At 32.9% G+C, this 24,011-nt stretch overlaps 1 protein-coding gene and 1 non-coding gene across 3 annotated transcripts in view; one reads left to right on the forward strand and one right to left on the reverse strand.

Annotated features, from left to right (window-relative positions):
- Col24a1 (collagen type XXIV alpha 1 chain) overlaps window positions 1-24,011 on the forward strand; it is a 391,233-nt gene that overhangs the window by 243,851 nt on the left and 123,371 nt on the right. For both annotated transcript variants that reach the window (XR_007104846.1, XM_047523663.1), the window contains exons 25-32: window positions 2,374-2,427; window positions 5,254-5,307; window positions 6,355-6,408; window positions 7,811-7,864; window positions 15,903-15,956; window positions 16,236-16,280; window positions 16,443-16,487; window positions 23,129-23,182. Coding sequence is in view for 1 of the 2 variants with exons in the window: in XM_047523663.1 (XP_047379619.1) it covers window positions 2,374-2,427; window positions 5,254-5,307; window positions 6,355-6,408; window positions 7,811-7,864; window positions 15,903-15,956; window positions 16,236-16,280; window positions 16,443-16,487; window positions 23,129-23,182 (414 nt within the window). In the remaining variant the exon portion in view is untranslated. The remainder of the gene's footprint in view (window positions 1-2,373; window positions 2,428-5,253; window positions 5,308-6,354; window positions 6,409-7,810; window positions 7,865-15,902; window positions 15,957-16,235; window positions 16,281-16,442; window positions 16,488-23,128; window positions 23,183-24,011) is intronic.
- Window positions 14,075-14,147, reverse strand: Trnaa-agc (transfer RNA alanine (anticodon AGC)). Its single transcript has one exon. It is a non-coding gene; the product is annotated as a tRNA-Ala (tRNA).

Consider the following 24,011-nt stretch of genomic DNA (forward strand, 5'->3'; position numbering starts at 1 on the left):
GGGGTGTTGTATTTTGTCAAACACTTTTTCTGCGTCAATTGAATTGGTTGAATTGTTTACCTGGTGAGTTGTTATGGACTGAATGTTCTTATCTCCCCCAAAATTCATATGTTGAAATCCTATTCATCATTGTTTTGGTTTTAGGAGGTAGGACCTTTTGGAGGTACTAAGGTCATGAGGACTCCACAATTTATGAACCACTATGCAGGCCCTCACCAGACCCTGAATCTTCCAGTGTCTTGATCTTGGACTTCCAAGCCTCCAGAAATGTAAAAAATGATGTTTATTGTTAAAACCACCCAGGCAAAGATCATTAATTGCCTCTGAATGAAAGTATCTACTCACATAAATTTAAAAAGCACAAAGGAAAATTATTAGATCACTTCCAACTGGATATAAGCAATAATATTAGCATAGTGTTTAAGAGTATAGATTAGCACTGTCCAAGAGAAATATAACACAAGTCCCAAATGAAAAGTACATATATAAGTCTAAGTTTTCTAGTGGCCACTTAAAAATAAAGAAGGAGGTGAAATTGATTTGAGTGATATTTCATTTAAACCAGCATATCTAAAGCATTACTTTTGAATATAATCAGTATAATCATTAATTAGATATTTTGCATTTTTTTCTGGAATAAGTCTTCAAAATCTGGTCTCTTTTATAGTACATATCAATTTGGTTTGCCACAATTAAAGTGCTCAATAGCCACTTAAACTCATCCATACTGTTTAAACTTCTCTGCGTCAGCAAGTCGCTGAACTCATCTTCTTTATCTGCCAAAGGGTATTCTGATAATTCTAATAAATATGTTGTTCTGAGGATTTAATCAAACATATAGAACATGCTTAATTTATGTTACATACCCAGGATCATTTGATACCTAGTTAGCTAGATATTGATATGAACTAGGACATGAATCTGTATAAATAAAATCATGCCCCATGTATTAATTTTGGTTAGATTCTACCCAGAAAGCTAATTTTTCATGACTCTGTGCTTTTCTATGCAAATAAATATTATATGAGAATCCGAGTCTTTACTTGATTGCTATGGAAAAAGAAAATGTTTCATGTCTTTAAATAAAAGTAGAAAGTAATTTTCTTATAACTTTAGACAGGAAAGAGATGCTCTAAAGTTTATTTGTTATTCTTTTTGTTTTCTCTACTGCTTAAAGGAGAAATAATAGAAAATACACAAAGACAAAGGTAGATAAACCCTGAGTCTTATTCACTCTCAAACAGTGTTACTGATTGTTTCCTTTCACTTTTTCTGACTCATCAATTCATTTCTTAAGCTATTTGTACTACCTAGTATACTCTTCCTCCTTTCTTCACTTGGCTAACTGGCCTTTCCTTCTTCCTCATATTTGTTTGTTTTTGGTACTGGAAGTTGAAGCCAGGGTCACTTAGCCACTGAATTATATCCCAGCCCTTTTTTTTAAATTTGTTACTTTGAGACAGGGTCTCACTAAATTGCTGAGGCTGGTTTTGAATTTGTGATCCTCCTGCCTCAGCCTCCCAAATCACTGGAATTATAGGCATGCACCACCACACCCAGCTCTTGTTCTTCAAATTACACATTAAATGCCTGGCCTCTGACCTTCTCTGACCATTTTTGCTAAAATAGCCTTCTCTTTTATTCTCCACATAAGCATCATAGTTTTCTCTTTGAGTTTATGTCATAATTTATAATTATTTAATTTCAGTTTAGTTGCTTTTTGACTCATCAGGGCAAGGGTTAAGTTCTGACTTGCTGACTAATGAAATCTCAGCAACTAGCACAGTGCCTGGCACAGAGTAAGTGCCAAATATTTCTTGAGTAAATGAATGAATGAAAAAGTACATATTGTTCTGTCATGTATTGAGGAGATTTGAAAAAAAATGTCATAGAAATGATTTCTTAAACTAATGTCTCCACATCAAGCAGATATAAAAACTACAGGAGTTTTGTAACGTCCAGTAAATTATCAATTCACAAGGGCAGAGTTTATAATTGAATGCAAAACTCATGGCCTCCCAGTATAGTACCTGTCACATAGTGCTTGTCACACAGTCTCATTGCCTCCCAGTGTAGTGCCTGTCACATAGTGCTTGTCACACAGTCTCATTGCCTCCCACTGTAATGCCTGTCACATGGTTCTTGTCACACAGTGCCTGGCGCGCGCACACACACACACACACACACATCCACGTATTTGATGGACTTAAATTAATTCTGATGTGAAGTCATAGGCTGTGTACCTATATGAAGAGAAATTTTACAAAACAATAAAATCCATAATGACTAGAAAAAAACATATTAATTATGGATGATTTAAGACCAGGATGCTACAACAGCAATGTAATGTGCTACATTTTTTTGTCCTAAAAGGGACCTGTTGGTTTACCTGGAGAAGTTGGGATAACTGGAAGCATTGGTGAAAAGGTAACCTCTTTCCTTGTTTTGTTTTATAGTAAGAATTCTAAGCTAAATACCAAGGAGAGAGTTTCATGTGCTATTTTATATTAATTAGAAATCATTCATAAGTCTGATATATTACCTCTACTGAAACTCTTAAATATATTGAGATATAGCTAATAGCATATTAACTGCTAATTTTTAAAACAGTATCTTTTTAGTTGTAAAGATATGGTCTTGAAGTGAAGCAGAGGGTATCGCAATACCAGATCTTCAACTCTACTACAAAGCAATAGTAACAAAAACGGCATGGTATTGGTACCAAAATAGAAAGGTAGATCAATGGTACAGAATAGAGGACACGGACACAAACCCAAATAAATACAATTTTCTCATACTAGACAAAGGGGCCAAAAATATGCAATGGAGAAAAGATAGCCTCTTCAACAAATGGTGCTGGGAGAATTGGAAATCCATATGCAACAGAATGAAACTAAACCCATATTTCTCACCATGCACGAAACTAAACTCAAAATGGATTAAGCACCTCGGAATCAGACCAGAGACCTTGCATCTTATAGAAGAAAAAGTAGGTCCAGAGCTTCAACATGTCGGCTTAGGACCAGACTTCCTCAACAGGACTCCAATAGCACAAGAAATAAAAGCAAGAATTAATAACTGGGATAGATTCAAACTAAAAAGCTTTCTCTCAGCAAAGGAAACTATCAGCAATGCGAAGAAAGAGCCTACAGAGTGGGAGAAAATCTTTGCCAATCATACTTCAGATAGAGCACTAATCTCCAGAATCTATAAAGAACTCAAAAAACTCTACACCAAGAATGTAAATAATCCAACTGACAAATGGGCTAAGGAAATGAATAGACACTTCACAGAAGAATATCTACAAGCAATCAACAAACATATGGAAAAATGTTCAACATCTCTAGTAATAAGAGAAATGCAAATCAAAACCACCCTAAGATTCCATCTCACCCCAATTAGAATGGCGATTATCAAGAATACAAGCAACAGCAGGTGTTGGCGAGGATGTGGGGAGAAAGGTACACTCATACATTGCTGGTGGGGCTGCAAATTAGTGCAGCCACTCTGGAAAGCAGTATGGAGACTCCTTAGAAAACTTGGAATGGAACCACCATTTGACCCAGCTATCCCACTCCTTGGCCTATACCCAAAGGACTTAAAATCAGCATATTACAGAGATACAGCCACATGAATGTTCATAGCTGCTCAGTTCACAATAGCCAGATTGTGGAACCAACCTAGATATCCTTCAATTGATGAATGGATAAAGAAAATGTGGTATATATATACAATGGAATATTACTCAGCCATCAAGAATGATAAAATTATGGCATTTGCAGGCAAATGGATGAAACTGGAGAATATCATGCTAAGTGAGATAAGCCAATCTCAAAAATCCAAAGGAAGAATGATATCGCTAATAAGTGGATGAGGACACATAATGGGGGGTGGGAAGAGTTAGTGTTAGGGTTAGAGTTAGGTTTAGGGAGGGGGGCAAGAATGGAGGAAGGAAGGACTGTATAGAGGGAGGGGAGGGGTGGGAGGGGTTGGGGGGAGGGAAAAAAATAACAGAATGAATCAAACATTACCCTATGTAAATTTATGATTACACAAATGGTATGCCTTTACGCCATGTACAAATAGAGAAACAACATGTATCCCATTTGTGTACAATAATAAAAAAATAAATAAATAATAAAAAAAGAAAGAGAAAAAAAAGATATGGTCTTGAAAGAAGTATGAAACAGTTTTGATGTATTGTTAAATATTCTTTAAATCTACTTTATGATAGTAAGCCCCTATCGGAAGCAATTTTGAAAGAGAAGAATAAGTTATCAATTTATCTTTCTTTTTCCCCCTCTCTCATATATTCTTGTTCCTATTTCCATTCTGTTTTCTTTGTCTAGCATATCCTCTCTATTTATTCAAAACCAAACTGTTGGACTCAGTTGAATTGCCATCTTCTCTACAAACTCTCTCCAGACTCCTCTAACCTTTCTTTCTTCATTCCTGGAGTTAAAATAAGTACTACACAGTTTAAAATGCAGTTGTAAAAAAAAACTGTTGTTTTGTAATTTTTCTTCTTTGTTAATATCACATCTGTGGTTACTTGAGAGTAGAATTTGTGTTTACATATTTCTTCTAACTCTCATTTAGTACAAAATGCTTAATATATACTTACTGATTTTTCAATTAACAGTGAGATAATTAGATAATTTCATAATCTTTTATTCTGATTTAGTTACTTCTACGTTGGGTTAAATCTTCTATATTTGGGTTTTGATAATTCTTGAAATTTTATTGTGAATCAAATTTATCTTTTTAATCTGTTAAAGTAGGTTTGATTGTCATGAGTCTCCAGAATTACTTCTGTGGCACTTAATTGTGGTAGACAAACTAAAAAGTAAAATTTCTTTCAATGGTTATACAGGTTAGTTAAATTTTCAATATGTTTTGATAGTTTCACTATTCTCATACTTTGTATGTCTCATAAAATTGTAAGCACATCTACTTAAAAGCTTTAGCATATACATGCTTAATATTAAATCCTGTTCAACCATAATTTCTATTTTCTTCATTTTAATAAGACTTTTAGTATTTTTCCCCTTAAAAATATCTTCAGAGGATTTTTATTGTACTCGAAGTCTTGCAATTTAGGATAAAGATACAAAATTTTTGAATTTAAAAATTACTGAATATTAGGATAAGATGTGCATTTATAGTATGATTCTGATGACTTTCTATCCTTAGCTCAATTATGATTAATTAATATGACTCAATGTTATTGTCTTTTCTTTCTTGTTTTAAAAGGGAGATCGTGGAAGTCCAGGCCCACTAGGTCCCCAGGGGGAAAAGGGTGTTATGGTAAGAGATCATTTTAAAAATATGATTCTGAAGAAAATAATGAAGATAAACATTTCAGAGGTATAATTGCCTTATCTGAAATTTAAGTGAAAAATGCTATTGTATAATAAATTTCTATTAGAATTTTCTTTTAAACTGGTGTATCTTACACAATGCCAGGTGACAAGAAGGCACTAAAAGCATGCATAATTTGGGAGAAGAGTTAAGCCATCATAAATTGGCTAGAATGGATTAAGAAAAATTCAATTAGAATTCTACTAATTCTCCTACAGCTTAAAATTTATGTGGTACATTTAATCACTACCACTTTTCCATGAGTTTGTGATCCTGAGGTAATTTTTTGGCACCTGAAATCTCAGAATTCAGAATTCATCTTACTCTACTTTAAGATAGTAACAGCTGAAAAAACTTACATGTGTTGCATTTTTTTAATTTATTCTTTTTTTTTTTTTCAGAAAAGCTCTGTGAGTTTTTTTTGTTTTTTTGTTTTTGTTTTTTAGCTATCTCCATTTGCTTTTGGCTAGAAAACATATCATAAAACTAATCAACTTCAGGAATCATTAGTTCTTAAAACCATTCTCAGAATCAGTGTTAATACCATACAATTTGTGCTTCTTCTAAAATTTGAAAGACAAAAATATTTGTACACATTCACATTCCTTATAGAATTCCTTGCCCTCCCTGAAAAAGATATAATTTCTTAATGTATATAACATAACAAACACTCATGCACAAGATACTATAATCTACAGAAGATAAAATGATTTTTCTCTTCTCAATAGACTATAATATGTGACCTACTTAGCAATTTTCTTTTCCAGGCAAAGACCCTCTGATAAATGAATACAAATATATGCGAACATGTTTTTGAGGTCTGTGGTCTTTCTGCAGAAATCTTTTCTGTGGCCTCTTATATCTTGGCTAGGAGAAGAAGAACTTATTAAGTTATCTCTTTTTTGTTCTATTCATAATAGCTGGTTTATCCTCAGTGAAAACAACTAAATTCAATAAATGTTTTGTGTTTTTCATACTGTACTTAAATCATAGGGATATCCAGGTCCTCCTGGGATTCCAGGATCCATGGGCCCTTTGGGATTACCTGTAAGTACAGAATATACTATATGATCCCTTCTAGAATGTCTGCTTTAATTTAAATCCATCTCTTCTGTTATGCTGCTTTTTTTTTAAACTTCATGTAAAATTCATGTAAAAAAAATCCTATAAGCTAGTGGAGACTGCTGCTCTCCCTAATTATACAAAACAGTCTGGAATATGTGACAGCATCTTGAATTTCCTTTCCCCTACTTGGCATGTTAACCAACTTCAGTTCTGTAACCTAAAGTAAAAAAAACACTTAAACTTTCTTCAGAATAATTACATATATAAGAAACTGTTGACTAATCAAGACCAGAAGTAAGATCAAATGGTCAAAAAAATCATAACCATAAATTTCAACATATTTTCTTAGAAAATAGCAAATATTCTCAACCAGTTTAAATAGGAAATATACCTTTATTAAATAAAACTTGAGGTTTAAAAATATTCCATCTGTAGTTTACAGAAAGATAATGAAATTTTTCCCCTAAAGAGAAAAATTTTGCTTATCAGAATTTGATAGTTATTGCAAACTTGAATAAGAAAAATATCAGTCTTGTGATCCCCTGAGTAGAACTTTTCTTGTCAGAAATGGTTTATACTGTTTTGTGATGCTTTTGTTTTTTAAAATAGGTCTATTTTTCTAGTATATTCATAGACATGTGGTTTGGTTTCTAAAATCAGGACGACTGATCTGGTGCACAGTTGCTAGCCTCTTTTAGTCAGATAAAAAAATAAATAAATGAATAATAGATTCTAAAGTTTAGTACATTTTTATCTACTGAATGTTCATTGATAAATTTTATTATCCAAATAAGCCTTTATTAAAGACTATAAAGAATAAAACTAATTCATTATAATTGCCTTAATAAATTGACTTAATAAACGTAATTTCCATTGCAGGCTATTTCTTAGGATATGCTAATCTGAAACATTTATAACATTCTTCATGGCTTCAGGAAAAAAAATCTATTTTTATGTGATAAAAATGTCATAACTGTCTAAAATAATAGTAAAGGAATAGTATAATGATGGTCATTGTCTCTTGAATGGACCAGGCTATTAGACTGCTCTAGTGGGCTGAATATCTCCTTCCTTCACTCCAGGTGTATTTCTGCTATAAACTATTTGATCAATCAATATTAAATAAATTTGCCATTCTTTGTTTAGGGCATAAATATCTAAAAATGACATTTCTCTAAATAGTAGAATATTTCAAAAACTGAACATTAGCTGAATATTACCACAAAATGTGGTATTTGATAATTAATGCATATTTTAAGGAAACCAATCCATTTTATTAAATTTCTAAGGAGCATTAGTGTTATGTGATAAGAAAGACTATGACTACTATTTTGATAGCATTCCTGTGAATTCTATAACTGATTTTTTAATTTGCAACATGTAGGGTCATGTGGGAGCAAGAGGACCACCTGGGAGTCAAGGTCCTAAAGGTCTAAGAGTAAGTAATACAATTAAAGAAGTACACTAACCTCAGAAAAATCTCCTCATAATGATGTGTTCAATAAAAATAGCTCCTTACCTTGGAGAATGATGCTTAGATATTGTTGACTTTTGCCTCGTTTTCATTTTGAGCTATCTTCATCCAATATGGACTGACTACAAAAATTCTGAATATGGACTCCTGTGAGGAAATGTATACCTTGTGTATTTACATTTAGATTCAGTGCTAGGTAATGCCTGGAGCACTCCAAGTGACATACACACCTTCCTCTGTGGTTTCCTCTCCTGAAGTACTTTATAGCACGAATCTCTTCCACCAAAATTACTGATAGTGTCAGTTTTGTTTAATGGAACATTTGGTTCCAGCTGTGTAAATCAAGAGGCAGAAAAATCTGCTGGCTCATTAGTGAGGCATGTTGAGTGACTTAAAATTAATAGAGGGATCAGGCAAAGATAGACAGATGTGGTTTAAAGGAAATATAAATATATGGGTCCAAATTATAGTTTTTCTGTGAGTAAGGACTGTTTCCTTCATTCATAGATACTTAGCCTATTATAATTTATTATAGGAGTCATAGAAATGGGTTTGGAGTTCTCATAAAAGACTTCTTAAATGAGTACGCAGTATGTGTTAATGCTTTAGTTAATCATTTTTTCCTTTTAATTTTAGCATTTATATGAAGTAATAGTCCTGTCTCCTCATCTAATGTGTTTGGGACCAAATTGTTCATTCACTTAATTGGCTAACTACAGGATTATTGCCTACCTTTCAAGTAGTTGTTACTTTACAAAACATTCTTGTTTACATAGTTGAGCTATCAGAATTTTACTCTCCTTTTGAAAATCCACTAATAGCTCAGTGTAGCCTATTTTGACTTTCCTAAGAAAATAAACAAAAGATTAGATTTTTTTTTAATCCTAGCTAAGAGAATATCCATGAAATATCCAGGAGATATTTTAATGCAGTTTTTTTTTAATTTATGCCAAATTAGATACCTATTGTAATGCAACTTGCCTAATTTCCTAAAGCTTATGAGTCAAAGCAGGCATATACTAAGCAGTCCAGAGTGGAACTTGCAGATGCTGATAAAGCTAAGCCTTTAGTTAATTAATTCACTTTTGCCTAAAGCATAGAAAAGTATCAGCTTTTCCAAGGATTCTGCCAGACTTAAACCCCTAACTAGCTACTTTAGCCTTTATGACCTTTAATTAATATAATTGCAATACTTAGGTCTTTTTTTGAATTTAATCTGGTTATCTTTTTCACTGTAGGCACAGAAATTTCTTTCTTTGTTCCCTGTGTAATCCTGGCTTAGTAAGCAAAATTATAAATATGGGAATGTTTTTTCAATAATATCATTTTAATGTAGAACATTAACAATGAGTGGTGAATTTTGGAGAGAGTTCATTTCAATTACAATCATTGTATTCATGAATGTTTAATATTTATTCTATAAGGTTTTGTTAAGTTTAAGTTCCTCTATTCCAATCCAAATTCACTTGCTAACAAAATTTAACTCTTGTTTTTTTTTGACATGTGAAAAAAATATAAAGTTAATCAAGCACAATTATTGAAAGTTCTTGGACATTTAAAGTCAGGCAACTCACTTAATATCCACAGATTTTAGTTCCTTCATCTTAAAAAGTATAGTTTGAACTATTTCAGCTATGCCAGGATAAGAAACTAGTACATAATTATGAGACTTTCTTTCAGCTAAATGCAGTCTTTTCTACATATAGATCTATGCACCCAATAAATCTTATTTTATCCAAAATTGTTTGCCATTTTTGAACTAACCTATTTTTTATTATTCTAAATTTGTAGCTCTGTGTCTGGGACCACTTTTGAAGCTTTATCCTATGTCAACTGCCATCTCTCTAAACTTTAACTTTTGTTACTAGCTTTGGAGATATCTGCTTCGTCATGCTCCATAACTGAACTCTCATGTTCCAACGCTCCTCCCTCCCTACCCCAAACAAACTTATATTTCTAATTTGTTTTTCTATTTGTTTTTCTATTAATGGTGTCATCTTTTGAACAGTTAATCAGTAACAAAATATCCAAGAAACACATAGAACTTTTGGGTGGCAGAGGAGTTTTTAAGTGCTTGATTACCAGTAGACACATTTTCACTTCAGATTTTGTTTTTTGTAGCATTTTAGAATTTGATCAGTCATTCCTTTTCAAAATCTCTCTGCCATCTTCTTTTTTAACTCCAAAAAAAGTTAAGCAGAATTTCTTGCAGGCAGAAAGAAGAAAACAAGGCACTGAAAGTACCAGAGAAATTTTAAGATGAGGGAAATTATTAGAGCAAAATCTTGAGGGACCCTCACACTTAAAAATTCATTCTTTAATCACTGTTTTCTAATTTTCAGTTACTTAACCGTTGAATATTCCAAGCACCACCAACACCCCCTGCCCCTAGCACCTCCACACTTGCCACAGTGACCTTTCCCCAGTTACTTGCATGCCTTGAAGTCTGCTCTCCTGCTGGTCTAACCACTGGTCACTTTTTAGAGAGTTTGGTGCTCTAGCTAAAGTCATGCTCCCCACCTTGGATGCTCTCTAGTCCTGTAACATCCTTTATTTTTCTTCATTATACTTGAATACCTATTTTCATTTTATAATTCAATTTTAAATGCTTATTTACTTGTTTATAAATTCAGGAATTTGTCTCTTCTCTACTGTGTCCTTTGGGCCTAAAACGATGCCCAGTTTGTAGTAAGCACTCAGAAAACATTGGTTGAATAAACAACACATTTTGAAAATAACTGATCTATTTAATTAAATCTGTACTCCTCAATGTGACCTTCAAGGTCTTGTGTAATAAGACAATAATTTAGCTTCCCAGTCCTATTGGAAAATAAGGCAGAAAAGGAAGATAGCATTATGGAGCACCTTGAATACAGACTGAGGAGTTCTAAGACCAGAGATTTGGCTTTCATTTTAATAGGACTAGCGGAGCTGTAGGTCCTCATGGAGCATGAGTATTTTCTCCAAATCCATGAACATGCCCAAGGGGAGGGAGGAATGCAGGTACCCTAAGAGTAGGCAGGAAAAGAGTCCTATTATAGCAAACAACTTTTAATAATAAAAGCTAAACTAAGGCTTATCTCAGATGGAATATAAGAGAAGGTACGGAAGCCTAGGAGGATCATTCCAATGAGCAGGTTGTACTGGGATATTTGTTTTATTGTTTGTATACAAATCTGTTGTTCCCCATTCCCAACTAATTTATTTATTTTTTTATTGTAAACAAGTGGGATACAACTTGTTTCTCTGATTGTACATGAAGTAGAGGTGTACCATTTGTGTAATCATACATTTACATAGGGTAATGGTGTTTGATTCATTCTGTTATTTTCCTTCCTCCCACCCCTCTTTTTCTGCTATATAGTCCATCCTTCCCCCATTCTTGCCTCTCTTCCACCCCCCATTATGTATCATCATCCACTTATCAGAGAGATCATTCATTCTTTGGTTTTTTGGGATTGGTTATCTTACTTAGCATGATATTCTCCAACTTCATCATTTGCCTGCAAATGTCATAATTTTATTCTTCTTTATGGCTAAGTAATATTCCATTGTATATATATACTGCAGTTTCTTTATCCATTCATCTATTGAAGGACATCTAGGTTAGTTCCAAAATCTGGCTATTGTGAATTGAGCAGCTATGAACATTGATGTGGCTGCATCACTGTAGTATGCTGATTTTAAGTCCTTTGGGTATAGGCCAAGGAGTGGGATAGCTGGATCAAATAGTGGTTCCATTCCAAGTTTTCTAAGGAATCTCCACACTGCTTTCCAGAGTGGCTGCACTAATTTGCAACCCCACCACCAATGTATGAGTGTACCTTTTTCCCCACATCCTCGCCAACACCTGTTGTTGCTTGTATTCTTGATAATCGCCGTTCTACTTGGGGTGAGATGGAATCTTAGGGTAGTTTTTATTTGAATTTCTCTAATTACTAGAGATGTTGAACATTTTCCATATATCTGTTGATTGCTTGTAGATCTTCTGTGAATTGTCTGTTCATATCCTTAGCCTGTTTGTTGATTGGGTTATTTGCATTCCTGGTGTAAAGTTTTTTGAGTTCTTTATAGATTCTGGAGATTAGTGCCCTATCTGAAGTATGAGTGGCAAAGATTTTCTCCTACTCTGTAGGCTCTCTCTTCACATTGCTGATAGTTTCCTATGCTGAGAAAAAGCTTTTTAGTTTGAATCTATCCCATTTATTGATTCTTACTTTTATTTCTTGTGCTTTGGGAGTCATGTTAAGGAAGTCTGATCCTAAGCTGACAGGATAAAGATTTAAACCTACTTTTTCTTCTATAAGGTGCAGGCTCTCTGGTCTGATTCTGAGGTCGTTGATCCATTTTGAGTTGATTTTTGTGCAGGGTGAGAGACAGGGGTTTAGTTTCATTCTGCTGCATATGGATTGGATTTCCAGTTTTCCCAGCACCATTTGTTGAAGAGGCTATCTTTTCTCCATTGCATGTTTTTGGCACCTTTGTCTAGTATGAGAAAATTGTATTTATTTGGGTTTGTGTCTGTGTCCTATTCTGTACCATTGATCTACCTGTCTATTTTGGTGCCAATACCATGCCGTTTTTGTTACTGTTGTTTTGTAGTATAGTTGAAGTTCTGGTATTGCAATACCCCCTGATTCACTCTTCCTGCTAAGAATTGCTTTATCTATTCTGGGTCCTTATTTTTCCAAATGAATTTCATGATTGCTTGCTCTATTTCTGTGAGGTACGTCATTTGGGATTTTAATTGAAATTGCATTGAAGTATGTATTGTATACTTTTGATAGTATGGCCATTTTGACAATATTAATTCTGCCTATCCAAGAACATGGGAGATCTTTCCATCTTCTAAGGTTTTCTTTAATTTCTTTCTTTAGTGTTCTGTAGTTCTCATTGTAGAGGTCTTTCACTTCTTTTGTTAAATTGATTCCCAAGTATTTTATTTTATTTTTTTGAGGCCATTGTGAATGAGGTAGTTTTCCTAAATTCTCTTTTAGAGGATTCATCACTCATGAATAAAATGCATTAGATTTATGAGCATTGATTCTATATCCTGCTAATTTACTGAATTCATTTATGAGTTCTAGAAGTTTTCTGGTGGAATTTCCCGGCTCCTCTAAATACAGAATCATGTCACCAGCAAATAGGGATAGTTTGAGTTCTTCTTTTCCTATTCATATCCCTTTAATTTCTTTGGTCTATCTAATTGCTCTGACTAGAGTTTCAAGGACAATGTTGAATAGAAGTGGTGAAAGAGGGTATCCCTGCCTTGTTCCAGTTTTTAGGGGGAATGCTTTCAGTTTTTCACCATTTAGAATGATATTGGCCATGGACTTAGCATAGATAGCCTTTACAATGTTGAGGAATGTTCCCACTACCCCAATTTTTTCTAGTGTTTTGAGCATGAAGTGGTGCTATATTTTATCAAATGCTTTTTCTGCATCTATCGAAATAATCATGTGATTCTTTAAGTCTGTTGATAGGGTGAATTACATTTATTGATTTCCAGATGTTGAACCAACCTTGCATCCCTGGGATAAAACCCACTTGATTGTGGTGCACTATATTTTTAATATGTTTTTGTATGTGATTTGCTAAAATTTTGTTGAGAATTTTTACATCAATATTCATTAAGGATATTGGTCTGAAATTTTTTTTCCTCCATGTATCTCTGTCTGGTTTAGGTATCAGGGTGATATTGGCTTCATAGAATGAGTTTGGAAGGGTTCCCTCCTCTTCTATTTCATGGAATACTTTGAGAAGTATTGGAATGAGCTCTTCTTTAAAGGTTTTGTAGAACTCAGCTGAGAATCCATCTGGTCCTGGGCTTTTCTTGGTAGGCTTTTGATGACTTCTTCTATTTAATTACTTAAAATTGATCTGTTTAAATTGTGTATGTCCTCCTGGTTCAGTTTAGGTAATTCATATGTCTCTAGAAACTTGTTGATGTCTTCAAGATTTTCTATTTTGTTGGAATATAGATTTTCAAAATAGCTTCTAATTATGTTTTGTATTTCAATAGTGTCTGTCATGATATTTCATTTTTCATCTTGAATTTTAGTAATTTGAGTTTTCTCTCTCCTCTTTGTTAGTGCGACTAAGGGTTTATCAATTTTGTTTATTTTTTCAAAGAACCAACTTTTTGTTTTTGTTTTTGTTTTTTGTTTTTTGTTTTGGTGGTGCTGGGGATTGAACCCAGGGCCTTTTGCATGCTAGGCAAGCACTCTACCAACTGAGCTGTATCCCCAGCCCCCAACTTTTTATTTTGCCAATTTTTTCAATTGTTTCTTTTGTTTCAATTTCATTGATTTCAGCTCTGATTTTAACTATTTCCTGTCTTCTACTACTTTTGGTGTTGATCTGTTCTTTTTCTAGGGCTCTGAACTGTAGTGTTAGGTCGTTTATTTGTTGATTTTTTTTCTGCTTTTATTGAATGTGCTCCATGAAATAAATTTTCCTCTAAGTACTGCTTTCATAGTGTCCCAGGGATTTTGAGATGTTGTATCTTTGTTCTCGTTTACCTCTAAGAATTTTTTTTATTTCCCCCCTGATGTCTTCTGTTATCCATTCATCATTCAATAGCATATTATTTAATCTCCAGATGTTGGAGTAGTTTCTGTTTTTTATTCTGTCATTTATTTCTAACTTCAATCCATTATGATCTGATAGAATACAAGGTAGTATCTTTATCTTCTTGTATTTGCTAACAGTAGCTTTGTGGCATAATATATGGTCTATTTTAGAGAAGGATCCATGTGTTGTTGAGAAGAAAGTGTATTCGCTCTTTTTTGAATGGTATATTCTATATATGTCCGTTAAGTCTGAATTATTGATTGTGTTATTGAGATCTATGGTTTCTTCCAACTTATTTAAATATAAACTCCAGTCCTTCTCCTTTTCAATCTGTCTTCCTTACCACAATTATTTGTTAAATAATTCTCTACATTATATCTATTACATGGCCAAACAAAATCATTTCATTCTTTGAGTATCTTCTTTCATGCCTCTGAACCCTTTTCTCATACCATCCTTTGAACTAGAACTCCCTCTATTTTGAGTAATTCCAAGAGAACTTGACTTACAACTGCCAAAATGATATTTGCTTTCCCATTACCATATCACAGTTCTCTATCTCTGAATTCTCTGTTAGGTTCCTGACATGCCTATCTCTTCCTTTATTATGGTCACTTGTGTAATTTGCCTTTTAATTCTGCATAATTGTGAGATTTCTTCATTTCATTACAAAGATTTCTTCATTTCATTACAAAGATTTTTTCAAATCTCACAATTATATATCTTCATAACGCTTCATATAATTCCTTTTCTGCAGCAGATCTTCAGTTAGAGGTTTTTAGAACTGAATTAAGTACCTTACAAAGGACTCTAAGATCTTCAAAGGAAAGTTACAATTTAAATAGGGAGAAACTTTTGCTTCCAGTGCTGCTTTGCAACTAATTATTGAATGAATATTAGGAAGTTTTAAAGTTACTTTAAAGTTGCAGTATCTCCAACAGCATTTCTGTCTCCTTTCTGTGCCCCTGCCATCTTCTAGTAATTACTGTCCAGCAGGTGCAGAGCAGATACAATGCCATCAGTACTCATTTTTTAAGGTGAAGAGAAAAGCACTGTTCCAAAAAACTTGAAACTTAAGGAGATTGTTTAGACAAACAAGGTGGCCACTTTTAAAAGTTAAAGATTTTAAGAACAAGTCCTAGCTCACTGCTGAGTAAACAAGAAAGTGAACAAAATACCCAAATAACAAACTTATCAGCAATTTCTGTGGTCATATAATTTTCTTTTTGGCATAAAATCTTAAAAACATGGGCTTGATTCACTTGTACAAAGAAATTTAGCCATATGCCCAGCTTTTCTGTAGTCAGAGCGTAAAAATAAGCAGAAGGAGTTTATCAATTAAAAAGCATGATGTCTTATCTGCAAGGACACATAAGAGTAGAAAAAGGAACACTTCAAATTAGCAACAAAATATTTTTCCCATCTCTAGGGACCAAGAGGACCAGATGGTCTCCCAGGAGAACAAGGTATACAAGGTGTCAAGGTAATCATTGATTTCCTCTTTTCATATGCAGATAAATTTTATTGAACTCCATATCCTACTTCTCTAAAAAACCATGTGCTTCCTTACAAATGCTTAATTCTAAATTTTCTTGGTTTACACATGAAACATACATAGTTTTTACTACACACACACACACAAATGTTTTCTTTTCAATATTGAACTATAATGTATTATTTTTTGTTTGTGAATGTATGCTAGTTATGTGTAAGACTGTAATTCAAATTCTAACTAATTTATTTGGTATTGATACTTTGTTAGGGTGAAAAAGGAAATCAAGGAAAAAGAGGGCCTCATGGTCTTATTGTAAGTAATGAAACATTTCACAATAACTATGAACATTTTAAACCTTCCCTATTTATCTTGGTTCTTTCCCCTGTTATTTTGGGAGGAGTTGCCTTCTTGACCTGTTTTTTTTTTTGTTGTTGTTTGTTTGTTTTTGTTTTGTTTTGTTTTTCCCTTGTGCAGGGTAAGACTGGAAATTCTGGAGAGAGAGGAGTTCAAGGGAAACCAGTAAGTCTTAAAAAATAAGCTATGAATAATTTTTATCTGCTTTTAGGAGGTTGTGTTAAAATAATGTTTTGGGAGATTTGGACAAATAAAATTATATATGTTTATAGTGCACAAAGTATGCTTTAATATATGAATACATTATGAAATTATCTGCTTTATTATCTGACAGAATTATTGATTAGTATTCATTTTTTAGACTAAAAGAATACAAGTTCTTATTTTGATTTCACTATAGATATGATAAATTAGTTTTTCTGTAGAACCCATTTCAAAATAAAGTGGTGTGATATATATACACATGAGATATAATAAAGCTAAAACTAGAAATTTTTCTGAGGCCTCTTACCTAGTTTCCTTGTAATTAAACGTGAATATCTTTTTCACCTTTGGAGTGTGGAGCTATGTATGTGATCATGCTTTCCCATGGCTCTGTTCTAAGAGCTTTTAATAATTTATAATACTGGATACTTTCCTACTATCAGCCGTCTTACCAGATTACATATGCTTTCCCTGAGAAGCTACAAGTTCTGTGATTATCATCCTTAAGTAAGTGGAAAATATCTAAAAAAGATTCATACATGTATACATAAACATACACATAAGATATTAGATATATATGAACATAAAAACTGAAATATATAGATATTTTAATTACTTTTATTCAGAGTGAGTTTTTAATATGTTATTTGCCATATACATGTACATGTATACTTTAACATTATGAAATTTGATAATAACAGATTGTAACTAAAAAGTCATAATAGGGTAGGATAAAAATGTTTGCTGTATTGTCAGTGATTATCACTACATTTTCTTGTTCCTTTTTGAAATTTGCTGCCCCCTGCCTGTTGTTTCTCACAATAGCATTATATTTGACTGGTCAAACCTAAAATAACAGAGACCTAAAAGAGAAAAAAACGACTTTCTAGGGAAAGAACTTGTGTTTGACTTTGTACTATTAATTAAAGTCATTTCCAAAAAACATTCCTTGATTATTAATACTCACTATCTGGGTTTTTATTCTGTCAGGGTAAACCATGTTTATGTAAATTGTGACCACTTTGCTTTATTATACATAAGGCTAGCGTGTTGCAAAGAGTGGAGGAATTTGGAGCTCATGTTAATTACTCTCATTTTAAAGAAATGAGGAATAGAGAAATAAAATTACTCATTTTGTACATTGTTGACCCTTCCTTAGACTTTAACCTGCATTTTTAGCTTAGAAAATGAAGTGTTTGATATTTGACTCCTTCAATCAAACAAAAAATACTAGAATTATTTTGTAACCTTAGCTTACAGCAAAAATTCTCCCAGACTACTGGAAGAATAAACATACCTTTGTGAATAACATGAGTTAGACATTAAATCATGAGTTTAGTATAGTTGTTGAGGTTTGCTGGATATGATGCCTGCATCTCTTACTCCTTAATAAACTGAGACCTAGGGGGAGTGAGAAACAGTCAATCAAAAAAAATCAGATAAGCCTGAAAGATTTGTTTTATCTTTCAGAGTAATCTTAGCATATTCAGTCCTTCATGCACTGTCAGCAGCAAGCAACAATAGGAGAATATTTTGGAGGTCAGATTGACCTTTGTTCTTATATGCTCCTAAAAACTACATAACCTTGCTTAAATTGTTTAGCTCTCTGTATCCTGTTTTCCTTACCTGGAAAATAGACATAAGAGTTTTAAAACCTCTTTCATCTCTAAATTGTCAGAATTCTTTTTTTTTTTTAACTGATACTGAGTATTGAACCCAAGACCTTGTATGTGCTAGACATATGCTGTATCACTGAGCTACACCCAGTGAAAACCAACAATATATATATAGTACTCTTGGTAGATAACCTGTGAAAGTATATTTATCTGTGAACAACCACCATTTCCTGTATTCACCTTCCAACATATAGATCTGACTCAAAGGGAAATTAGGAAGGAAGGTCACAATCCATTGTGAAATTAGGGTGATAAAACCTGAACCACTGTTTTTGGTTTTTTAAATCATAAAAACTATAACAGTTCATATACTACTGACTTGTTATCTAAATACTCTATCAATTGATGTGTTAAGGGTATAAAAATTTTTGATTTTGTATTTCTCTATTTCTTTAATTCTGTCAGATTTTGCTTTATGCATTTTGAAATTCTATTGTAAGTACATTCACCTTTAGAATCATTGTGTCTTCCTGACACAACTGACCCTTTTTTCATTAAAGATATCCTGTTTATTTCTGGTAATATTATTTCCTCCTGAGCATACTGTTTGTTTTGACATCTACTTTATCAATATTTATTATATAATCTCTCCAATTTTCCTGTGATTACTGTTTACATGGCTATTTTTTCATTAATTTGCTTTCAACCTATGTGTACTTTGATATTTCAAATTGAATGTATTATAGTTGAATTTTGTGTTTTTATTCTGACAATCCGTCTTTGTTGTGGGGGGCATACTGGACATTGAACCCAGGAATCTCAGGCTTTTAATGACAGTGTTTGAACCATTTCCATTTAATGTAACTATTAATGTGATTAATATAGGTCCTCCATTGTAAGTTTTGCTTTTCTTTGTGTCCTTTTTGTTGTTGGTCAGTGCCTTCTGTTATCATTGAATAATTTTGAAAATCTTATTTTTAGTTATCTATTGAATTTTTAGCTATACTTATTATTTTAAGTAGCTAAGTCAAGGTCAGTAGACTTTCTGTAAAGTGCCACAAAGTAAATATTTTATGTTAAATATTTAACATAAGTGTAAGAAACTTGAAATCATATAGGCCAATTTACCAACCTTTTGTCTTTTATACTATTATTATCTTATGAATTGCATTTATACTATAATTGTATTATGCTAATATAAATGAAATATGCACTGTAGAAATATTTAGGGGGAAAATAGCATTTTGTAATTACCTACCTATTTATCATCTCTGGTACTCACTGTTCCTCTCTGAAGATCTATATTCTAAATGGTGTCATTTTCCTATAGTCTATAGAACTTCCTTTAGATTTCTTTTAATAAAGAGTGCTAATAATTTAGTCACTTAGTTTTTATTTATGAAATGTCTTTATTTCACATTTGTTCTTGAAGGACATTTTCACTGGATATGAGATGCTTGGTTTTGTTTTTGTTTTGTTTTTATTCAGCATTAGAAAGAGGTCACTTTCTTTTGGCCTCTAGTATTTCAGATGCGATGTCCACGTTTATCTCTATCATTATTCCCCTGCATGTTTATGTATCATTATATAATGCTGGAGTCAGATATGTTGGAGATCAAATACTGATTCTTCCTCTTACTAGCTATTTTTTTTATAAATTTGTAAGTCTCTCTGAGCCTCCATTTCCTCATCTTTAAAATGGAATATCTTCCATATTTCTAATAAATGATTTTTATTCTAATGTGCTTGGGAAAAGCTCTCAGTATTATACTCATGGTCATCAATTTTACAGTTACTGAGTTGAAGTCATGAAGCTGGGACCTCTACTATAAATGATACATTATTGGTAGCATCTGAAAATTCTTAAAGAGAATTTTTATTTGATGCCAGCTGTGCTTTTGCCATTTGTCCCTAATAAAAATAGAGAATATTTAAATTGCTTCTTATCTTAGTGAAACGACCTTTTGCATCATCAACAATATTAAGGATGTATAATCAGTTTGATATTATATCCAAACACATTTTACAAGGAAAATTGGGCAGACATTATTTGAAGTTCTGAACTTCTACTGTCTGTTTCAGTTTGTATATCAGGCACAGAGGGATCCCTTAAACTGATTCTATTTCTTCATTTAGGAACCTGAAGTGAATGAAGAGCATATGATTTTCAAGACTGAAACAAGATTTTAACTAAGAGTCCATAATTTGACATATTTCCCTATCTCTAACCATAGAAACTGAACAGAACGTTGATGATTATAATATAGATTGTGATTCTAGTAATTTTGAATGCCTTTTTGAATTTTTAAAACTTTTAATTGACACACATTTTGAGGATGCAGTATAATTTTTCAATATGACGTGAAAAATCAGATGTAATTTAGCCATAGTTACCCTACTATACTATAGAACATTAAAGTTATTCTTCCTATCCTACGGTACCCCTGTACCTGTTAACCATCTTCTCTCCATCCCCTCACTTACTCTTCACTTCCATGAGATTAACTTGTTTAGCTTTTACCTATGAGTGAGCACATATGGTATTTGTTTTCTGTGCCTAACTTACTTCACTTAACATATAGTTCTCCAGTTCTGTCCATCTTGCTGCAAGTGATAGGATTTCATTCTTTTCATGATTGAATAACATTCCCTTGGGTATTTATACCACATTTTCTTTAACCATTCATCTGTTGATATATAAGTAAATTGGTTCCATATCTTGGTCCTTAAAGAATAATGCTGTAATAAATATGGGGGTGAATATCTCTTCAACATACTGATTTTCTTTCCTTTGGATATATACCCACTGGTGGAATTGCTAGGTCATATGGTAGTTCTATTTCTGGTTTTTTGAGGAACCTCCATACTGTTTTCCATAATGGTTGTGCTAATTTGCATTCCCACTCACAGAATATGACAGTTTAACTTTCTTCACATCCTTATCAGCATTTAGAATTATAAATAACCTTACTTCCAGTTTAATATCATGTTTTTCTTAACTTTCAGCTTTTAAGATAAAATGGTAGTTATTACTAGATATATAGTTATTAGCATTTCCAGGGTCAACAGTGTAGAAGGTGGAACTTGCAAATTGGAGCATGATTTTAAATACCTTCAGTACTTATCTATGTCTAGCACACAGTATGTGCTGAGTAAATCTTTGAGTGAAAAGATGGGGAGGATTTTATCTATCATTTTTAAATGTATTTCATATCTGAGACTCACTTTTCTGGTACTATAAGTGGCATGATATAAAAATGAAACTGAAAAAAAGAACTTAGAAGTCTAGTATGGTTATTTATAGTCATCTGGAGCTCCTGATAATCCTGTGCCTTGCCAGATTTTTAAGAGCACAAATCATACTTATTAATATATCACAAGGATATTATATTTGAAAAAAACCAACTTTTTATATCAATATTAAAGGTATAAGGAAATCCAAATTTAAAATAATTCTGGGTAATCATTTGTCATAAAGTAAAATAAGAATTAATTATAAGACTAGAAGTAGATAAAAAACTCCTACAATTCAATAACCAAAAATACAACACAACAACAAACCTGTTAGTCATATTTTCATCTCTGTGATAAAGTACCAGAGATAATCAACTTAGAAGTAAAGACTAATTTTGGCTCATGGTTTCAGAAGTTTCAGTCCATGGTCAGTTGGCTTCATTTTTTTTTTTTTTTTTTTTTTTTTCGGTTCTGTGACAAGGCAGAATATGATGGTGAGGATCACATGCTGGAGAAAAACTGCTAATTTCACTGTGGCCAGAAAGTAAGGAGAAAAAGGAAAGCCAAAAGAGAAGGAGGAAGAGGTCAGGGGTCCCAATTTTCCTCTCAGGACCACATCCCTTGACCTGATTTCTTTCCACTAGGCCCCACCTCCTTAAGGTTCCACCACCTCCCCATAGCACCATAAGCTGGCAATCATGCCTTAAACACATGGTCTTTGAGGATCATTTATGATCCAAACCATAACACCAACCTAGTGAAAATATGAGCAAAAGACTTGAGTAAACATTTTGCTAAAGAAGATATACAAATGGCCAGTAAGCACATGCAAAGAGATTGAACATCACTAGTCACTTGGTAAATATAGATCAAAACCACAATGAGACACTATTCCACACACATTAGGATACTCTTGCTGAAAAGGAAAGGAAGAGAAGGGAAGGGAAAAGAAAAGAAAAAAAACTTAGAAAATATGTATTGGCAAGGATATGGAGAAATTTGAACCCTTTTGCAGTGGTGGTAAGGTCTGAATATAAGATGGTAAGGCTGCTATAGAAAACAATTTGGTGTTCACTCAAGAAGTTAAACATAGAATTACCATGTGATTTATCAATTATGTATCTAGTATAATACTTAAAAGAATTGAAACAGAGACTCAGATACTTGTGCACACATGTTTACAGCAGCATTATATGCAGTAACCAAATGGTAGAAGCTATCCAAGTGTCCACTGATTGATGATTAAACAGTGTGGTGTGTACATACAGCAAAATACTGTTCAGCCTTTTAAAGGAAGTTAGTTTAGACACATGCTACAAGGATGAACCTTGATGATGTTATACTAAGTGAAATAAACCAGATAAAAAAGGACAGATATCATATGATCTCATTTATATAAAGTGCCTAGAGTAATCAAATTTATTCTACTTCAGAAAATAGAATGGTGATTACCAGGGAGTAAGGGGAGATGGCATTGGGGAATTAATATCTTATGGGTATCCAGTTTCAGTTGGGCAAGATGGAAAAATTCTGGAGATGACCAGTGGTGATGATTGCTCTACAATGTGAATGTACTTAATACCATGAAACCATATACATAAAAATGGTTAAAATGGTAAATTTTAGAGTTATATTTTACCACAAAAGAATAAAGGAAGACATAGAAAAGGATCCATAATGAAAGCTAAGGTAAGGAAATTAAAAAATTTTCAAACACTACTTTTTCTACAAGTTTTATATTTATTTGTCTAGGGTTTACCAGGACCCCCTGGCAGTACAGGAGACAGGGGACTTGCAGGAGAACCAGTAAGTCTATCTTTATACTTTTCTAATAGTTTTTTTTTTTTCTCAAAAGGTACATTTACCTTTTCATTATTGTCCTTTCATGTTGTGACTATATTTAGAAAGCAGCATTTATCAGAGGTACTATAGACTAGTAGAATGGATATTTTGCTATATTAACACCATAGACTATATAGAATGAATATGTTGTCATATCGTTTTTAATGCCTTTCAAGTTTCATCTCGTCCAGTTTAGTACTGTTTCTCTAGAATTGTTAAAACTGAGCATATTTCTATGTTCAACAAAGAAAACTCTGTTTTACTGAATCTCAGAAATTCTTCTGAATGACTTGCTGTTCTTACAATTATTACATTGCCCCCACACATACACATTTATGAGGCCGACTCTATAATAGAAGACCACATAGAGAAGCCAAACTCTACATCTGATGGGCCAAAATGCAGAAACGACAGAAATGCTGTTATATCAACAATACAAAACTTACATCACAATTTCATAAATATGATTCAATTATGAAGTTTACATGGAAAATGAATTTATGAAAAGGAAAGAAGTAGTCATAACCTACTTTCTCACAAATTATTCTTTATTGCCAATGAAGTCATTCTTCTAGTTAATTGTATCAGATGTAAGATGCTGTAATGTATTTATGAGGTTTACAATAACAATATAACCTTTCAAACCACTGAGTTGATTTTATCATCAGTTGACACAAAGGTTTACAAGATGGCCATTGCATAATTCATTTAGATAGTAGTGGATAGAAAGTTTTAACAGAGTATTCATAAGAAACTGTTCATTCCCTCTTTCATGTGCTAAATGTATGATATA

The sequence above is a fragment of the Sciurus carolinensis genome, chromosome 1 (assembly GCF_902686445.1).
Source record: "Sciurus carolinensis chromosome 1, mSciCar1.2, whole genome shotgun sequence".
NCBI lineage: Eukaryota > Metazoa > Chordata > Mammalia > Rodentia > Sciuridae > Sciurus > Sciurus carolinensis.